Source organism: Tachysurus fulvidraco, chromosome 17 (assembly GCF_022655615.1).
Source record: "Tachysurus fulvidraco isolate hzauxx_2018 chromosome 17, HZAU_PFXX_2.0, whole genome shotgun sequence".
NCBI classification, from domain to species: Eukaryota; Metazoa; Chordata; class Actinopteri; order Siluriformes; family Bagridae; genus Tachysurus; species Tachysurus fulvidraco.
The window spans coordinates 25099441-25106940 of record NC_062534.1 but is presented as its reverse complement, the minus strand read 5'-3'; the positions used below and the strand labels follow the sequence as shown (position 1 = coordinate 25106940).

The window sequence follows — 7500 nt, the reverse complement described above, 5'->3', positions numbered from 1 at the left end:
GAGGAACTGAAACAAATACAACACACACACACACACACACACACACACACACACACACACACACACACACACACACACACACACACACACACACACTGCATTTCCCTGCAGCAATGGAGAAAATAAAGGGAAGTGAATAGAGATGGCAAAATGCCAAGAATGGAAAAACAATCCTGCCACTCGCTCTCTGTTAGAATGAGGTGCATTCATTTATACTCAGGTTTATACACAAAATGCTAAAAAATACTTCCAATCGAACACCTCGGAGACGAGAGCAACAGTCGTACGTCAGATATCAGTAATAAACACCAGCGTGTCTTTAACCAAGTGTGTCTGCTGCAGGCAGGGCATCGAGTAGGAACCTTAAGGTAATCTCCTACCGAACGTCTCGGGTCACGGGGAGCCTGTGTCTATCTCAGGCGTCATCGGGCATCGAGGCAGGATACACCCTGGACAGAGTGCCAACCCATCACAAGGCACACACACACTCTCACTCACACACACACACACACACTATGGACAATTTTCCAGAGATGCCAATCAACCTACCATGCATGTCTTTGGACCGGGGGAGGAAACCGGAGTACCCGGAGGAAACCCCCGAGGCACGGGGAGAACATGCAAACTCCACACACACGCAAGGCGGAGGCGGGAATCGAACCCCCGACCCTGGAGGTGTGAGGCGAACGTGCTAACCACTAAGCCGCCGTTCCCCCCCCTCCCCCCATAGTTTATAACCAATTTATTAAATTAATAATCAAGCATTTTGTTTACTGGCCCATGTTTCTGCAATCAGTGAAGCGAGAGTCACGTAGCAAAAATGTTCCAAGGGACTTACGGTAAATGAAAGTAGACGACGGAACAAACATAAATAAATAAATAAATTAATTAATTAATTAATTAATGTGGACATTTTTGGCTTTGAAGTGCATCTGAGGAGTGAGATTTATTCTGACAGACCTGGTGTGTAATATTCACTCCCAGCATTGGCAGTTCAGTTGGTAAAGCTCATCTGCCATGTTCAACACCCAGGTCCAGTTCAGAATTATACACACACACACACATACACACACACACACAAACACTTGGCAGAGATGGCTTAGCGGTTAAGGTTCTGTGATCAGAAGGCTACAAGTTCAAATCCCACAACTGCCAGAAAGCCACTGGCAAACTCCTGATCCAAGCCCTTAGCCTTCAGCTGCTCAGCTCGTCTTGGACCGGATTCTGTCTCACTGGATAAAAGTGAGGGATCTGCCAAATGACTACATGCAACGTAGGAGTAGACTATATTAAGAACGAGACAGAAATGTGATGGCAGAAAAAGCCGCCAAAGCCATCAGAAAAGAACGATGGTGACAGACGGAGCGAAAACCGACATAACAGCCAAATAATTTCATCACCAGTTAAAGCCACCAGGATTCAGAGGAATTGACAGAGAGATAAGAGAGAAAAGATGGAACTCCAACCAAAGCTGCGCTAACTATGAAGCCTTCACGTTGTATTCCTGATCTGAACCTCTGACAGATCCTAATCTTTAGCCAGCTGGCTAATAAAATACCAATTTGTCCAATTTGTAGATGTTCTAACATCCAACAGCGATTTACTTGGATTTTTTTAAGAATTAAACTAGAATTAAATTGAATTAAAGTGAACCGGCTGCTGGTAACGGCTCATCTCAGACAGAGACATTTGGGGAACTTTGCAAACAGAGATCCAGGATTCAAAGACACCAAAGAAACTCAGAAGGATCTCAAGAGCCAGGGACTTGGATAACAAAGGAACTGAGAGCCAGAGACCCGTGAATCCGAGGAAGCAGAAACCCGGCTAATTAATTATCTTGGAAACGAGGTACTAAGCAAACCGTGACCACCGGGGACTCGGACGTCCAGGGGTCCAGGTAACCAATCTATTCCTAAACAATAAACACCTATTGAATAGAGACACTAGTACCGCTTTTCCACCAAAAAGAACCGGGTGCTGGTTCAGAGCGAGCGCTGGTGCTGGTTCAGAGTCGGTTCCACTGGTGAACCTTCTAAGAACCGGTTTCCCTTTCCGTCGGCTAGAGAGCATCACAGCGCCGAGTGTGACGTCACTGTATACGTGTCATGTTACACAGCGACGTTAGCACAGCAGCGACAAACACAAACACAACAACAACAATGGCGGATGTTACTTTACTGTTAATGCTCATGGCTTTGTGAACCTACATTAACACCCAAACGCGGCGAATCTCACGTGTACGTGCGGCTCCGTGTAATCTGTATAAACGGAGGTTGTGATGGAGAAAGTACATAACGTTATTTTATCATTAACACTGGTAAAAGTTAGCCTTAGCATGTAGCTACCTACTATCATGTGTGCTGATAATGTATCATATCGCGGTAAAGTAAAAGTGTATTAAACATTAGTATATTTAAGGTACATTATCTAACAGTAGCCCCGCTCACAGCCCCGCCCACAGCCCCGCCTGACGCAAGCGGTTCTTAAGAACCACTTTTCCTGGTCCAGAGCCGGTGCTTTGGCTGTCGAAAAAGAAAGAAATAATGAAATCTAATAATTAAATAATCTAAATTAGGCTCCGAACCTGCACTCAAACTGCCTCTGTGGAAAAGTGGCAAGAGAGCTACAGATTTATAGAACCAAAGAAAACGAGGATCCAAGGAGGCAGAATCTTAAGAGAGAGGACCAATGAACAAGCAAAATCACTGAGCCAGGGTGACATGGGCACAGACATCTAATGAACTTTGGAAACAGTGCCTAAGGAAACCGAGACGGAGGTAACCAAATAAATAAGAAACCATATACTCATAGAGCCAAAATCTAGAGAACTCGGTGACTAATAAACAAAGAACCAGAGATCACTGTAGGCAAAATAAACCAACTAACCAGAAAACCCATTGACAAGATAAACAGGGAAATGGGAAAGCAAATATCTAAATGGGGGTGGGGGGGGGGGGGGCACGGGGGCTTAGCGGTTAGCACGTTCGCCTCACACCTCCAGGGTCAGGGGTTCGATTCCCGCCACCACCTTGTGTGTGTGGAGTTTGCATGTTCTCCCCGTGCCTCGGGGTTTCCTCCGGGTACTCCGGTTTCCTCCCCCGGTCCAAAGACATGCATGGTAGGTTGATTGGCATCTCTGGAAAATTGTCCGTAGTGTGAGAGTGTGTGAGTGAATGAGAGTGTGTGTGTGCCCTGTGATGGGTTGGCACTCCGTCCAGGGTGTATCCTGCCTCGATGCCCGATGACGCCTGAGATAGGCACAGGCTCCCCGTGACCCGAGAAGTTCAGATAAGCGGTAGAAGATAATAAGTGAGTGAGTGAGTGAGTGAGTGAGTGAAATATCTAAATATCTATGCAACAACAATGACAACACATCCAGAGAGCCCAGGAGAGCTATGGAACCAGAGATACACGGAACTAAATAAACAGGGATCCAGAGGATTACTAACATACGTAACAAAGAAAACAAGAAAAACACTTCAAACAAAGACCTTGACCCAGAGAGCCAGGGACTTGGGTAGTGAATCAATGAATCAAGATACAATACAATACAACAAAGCCAACAAAGAACCACAGACTCAGGGCCTTTTTACACCCGGTCACTTCACTTAGCTCTCTGATTGGTTAAAACTGTCCCATTTACATCAGGCCACATAAACGCGTCTCGGCGAATCGGATATCGATCCCATCTTTCTACTCCCGCATAATATGCTAATATATTTGCCCTCATTTCCGGGGTAACTGAAACAGAACACACTTTGGTGTACGCGGTTTTCAGAACGCGATCAAAAAGAAGGCGTAAAAACCGGTTACAACGTTTATGTTACAAAAAACAGCGTTTACTGTTAGCTGCGTTTTCGCCGCCGGCAGCAGCGCGTTTTAAGCCCCGACGAGACGCCTGGGTGAAAGGTCACCTGCGAGTGACGTACTTCCGTTTGGGAGGAGTATAGCGGACGTATGTGGCTCGAACAACCACATTCATTTATACCTGTCCAGTTTCATATGAAACTCGTCCCAGACCACCTCCTGAAGGGGTTTGTACCATCGGGTTTATATCCGTCTCCAAAACGTTCCGGAGGGCATTTAGACCTGGTCTTTTTACCGTCGGGTAGATATCTGATCACAGAAAACGCAGGAAGTGACCAGCCCCTAAGGTGACCAGAGAAGTCGGTTACAGGGGACTCAGTAAACCAAGGAACTCAAAGAACCGGACATCCAGAGGTCTAAGTAACCAAGAAACTGGGAAAATGATTAAACTATTTGTGATAACCGTCACCGTGACAATGACATCAGAATCAAACCCAACAGCTCTGCCCAATTTACTGCATGACACAGAAAATACTAATATACGTTGTTATACTTCTTCTTTGTGCTGAGCATCATGTCATGCTGAGGCTGTTTAAACACTTCTTACCTTTCATGCCGAACTTGGAGCGCCTGCCGTATTTGTTAATGAGGACGAACATGACGAGGAGGAGGACGCAGGCGAAGCCCGCCAAGCCCACCGCGATCGACACCTACAAACGCACAAACACACAACAACACTTTAATGTTTTATTTTAATCTGCAGTAACACATAATCACGTATCCAAGGTTTATGGAAGTAAATTATCCTAATTATCTAAAGCGAAGCCTTGAGAATGCAGCAAACAAACAACGGCCAATTTATTCAAAATATATTCGAGGCCATCGTACAGACAACACACGAAACCGGTTATTTTGGTGAAATGAAGCTGCTCCGTTTACCCGACACGGATAAGTTCAAGTTAAACTCCCACATGAACAGTGCTGAGATCCACAAACCTCTGCACTTCACTGCTTGTGTTTTTCTCTGTAACACCAGAGTCAGGGGCAACTGGCTTACATTCAGAATCTTCTACCCAAAAGCTTAGAAGTGAGTCAGAGATCTGCAGCTCGAGAGTCCAAAAGCAACCTCCTGATCAGATTAGTCATAAATTATGAAAATTCAGAGCAGTTAAGGTCATCGTCTGCCGAAATGAAAGGAGATCATGGGAGACCGTGCAACTAAAGAACTCTGAGATGACCATGAACCAGGAATGGGGGGGAACTGGGAGGTGGTCATTAACACCAAGCTGAATCCACGTGAGTCAAGGAGGGACGTGTGGGAGGAGCTAAAGTAGTGCAGACTGTCTACTGGTCCGACACATTTATACAAGTGTTAATAGCCTCTGTCTGTCTATTTAGTTTTAGATAATCTACATAAAGATCTGTAGAAGGAGAAAAGAAGGAACAAAGGAAATAATGAAAGGGAAGAAACCCAAAAAATGATCCGCTAGGAAACGAAGCAGCAGATGTCAGGGACCAGGTGGGGAGATGTTGGATTGGGAAAACCATCTTCTACCGCTTATCCGAACTTCTCAGGTGAGTGTTCTCAGAAAGTGTTCAGGCTGCAATCCAACTGAAAAATTCCAAATCGGTTTTCCGAATTTCGATCTTAAAATAGTTTTGGAAAAAACATGGAAGTCAAAACAAGGTTATATTTGTCTATAATATATTTGAATGAATGATTTCAATAAGGATGAAATCATTCATTCATTCATTCATCTTCTACCGCTTATCCAAACTTCTCAGGTCACGGGGAGTCTGTGCCTATCTCAGGCATCATCGGGCATCGAGGCAGGATACACCCTGGACGGAGTGCCAACCCATCACAGGGCACACACACACACTCTCATTCACACACACTACGGACAATTTTCCAGAGATGCCAATCAACCTACCATGCATGTCTTTGGACCGGGGGAGGAAACCGGAGTACCCGGAGGAAACCCCCGAGGCACGGGGAGAACATGCAAACACCACGAGGTGGCGGCGGGAATCGAACCCCCGACCCTGGAGGTGTGAGGCGAACGTGCTAACCACTAAGCCACTATGTAACACACACTATGGATCATACTAATAATGGATGTATGGAACTAGGAAAACTGGATGAAGGAAACTTTACACCTCGGAATCTAGGAAGGAAGTATGGATCTGGGGAACCGAGGAACCTGGAGAAGTTCAAACCTGGGCATGTAAGGACACGATAAAGTCTCGTCTTTAACCGCACTCGGCACATTCACCAACTAAACGAGACGGTCACATGACACATACAAGTTCAGATGAAGGACCTGAACGTCTTTAGTCACTTTTTGACCTTTTACACCAAAACAAGAGAACTCGAGGTCACGTGTCCGAGCAAATATCTGTCCGTAACGAAGAATTCTCTTCGACGGTGTAATTTGTTCCGAGACCACGGATTAATCCGTGTCCGGAACAGCTCGGAGCCGCTACATAATCCGGTGCGAAAACAAATCGAAAAAAAGAAATGAAGGGTAAAAAAAAACAAAAAGGCAACGCAGAGAAGCTTCATCATCCCACAGGAAGACTGGAAACGTTCAGAACGATAAGGCTAAGGGTGAGACACACACACACACACACACACACACACACACACACACACACACACACACACACACACACACACACACACACACACACACACACACACACACACACACACACACACACACACACAGTGACAGTGTGAGAGGATTAGTCTGATTTCCAACCCGTTTCTATAAAGACATTTTCACGCTCCAATCCGTGGACAAACAAGATTTAACGAACTTTCTCTCCGCGCTCGACGGAGCAGCAAAGTGGCATGAAACTTTTATTACGCCAATTTTTCTTTTTTTCCCATAAACAGACTTTAATAAGATGTCTAAAATATTCGGATTGCAGCTGCAAACATAAAACCGGACAGAATAAATATTTCTCTCGCTCAGAGACACGTCGCGGATTTGGAGCGATATTCCGCACATCCGTCCGGATCCTTTTAACTTTGCTTCATTTATTCGTTTATTTAGTCTTTTATGGGTTTTGTATCGCCGTCGATCCGCTAATCAGGAACATTGTATTAAAAGAGTTTCCTGTTTCCACTTGACGCTGCAGAGGCTGAGATTTGCGACGCGTAAACACGTCCTCGCTCCGGCACGGAGACGAACACATCAGCTAAGCGTTTTGTCTGAACGCGAACCCTGACGACGCCGAATACAGTGTAAAAATCCCGAGTCAAATAAAAGCAGACAAAAAAATCCTGCAATAAAGCCATCGGAAGAAGAAAGCGCTGTCTATAATTAAGACCTCCGAACGCTCAGAAGCTCGGCTCCAAGAACGCCTTGCTATTAAAAACCTCCCTAATCTCTATCTAGCCAATTACAACACAACCATGAGCTAAATTACATTTTTAAGAAGCCGTAAAACACGAAGGCTACAGAAGGACGAGGAGGAGTGAAAGGAAAGAGGATTAAACTTGAGCTACGTTAAAAATCCCTCTCCAGGTTTATTTCTGTATCTGCTTTCCTACTGCCATCACTGCGGAGCTGCTGTTAGACAGAAGGGATCTACAGCTCCTGACCAATCAGCATCCAGATCTGAGCTGCACCGTAACGTCTGCTCTATGTCCCGAGGACGTCCCGTGACTGCTGATAAAGTGTC

At 45.4% G+C, this 7500-nt stretch overlaps 1 protein-coding gene across 1 annotated transcript in view; it reads right to left on the bottom strand.

Moving 5' to 3' along the window:
• The window catches only part of ntrk3a (neurotrophic tyrosine kinase, receptor, type 3a), a 189499-nt gene that overhangs the window by 48539 nt on the left and 133460 nt on the right, over positions 1–7500 (bottom strand). The window contains exon 12 of the mRNA XM_047802191.1: positions 4415–4517. Coding sequence (XP_047658147.1) covers positions 4415–4517 — 103 coding nt within the window. The remainder of the gene's footprint in view (positions 1–4414; positions 4518–7500) is intronic.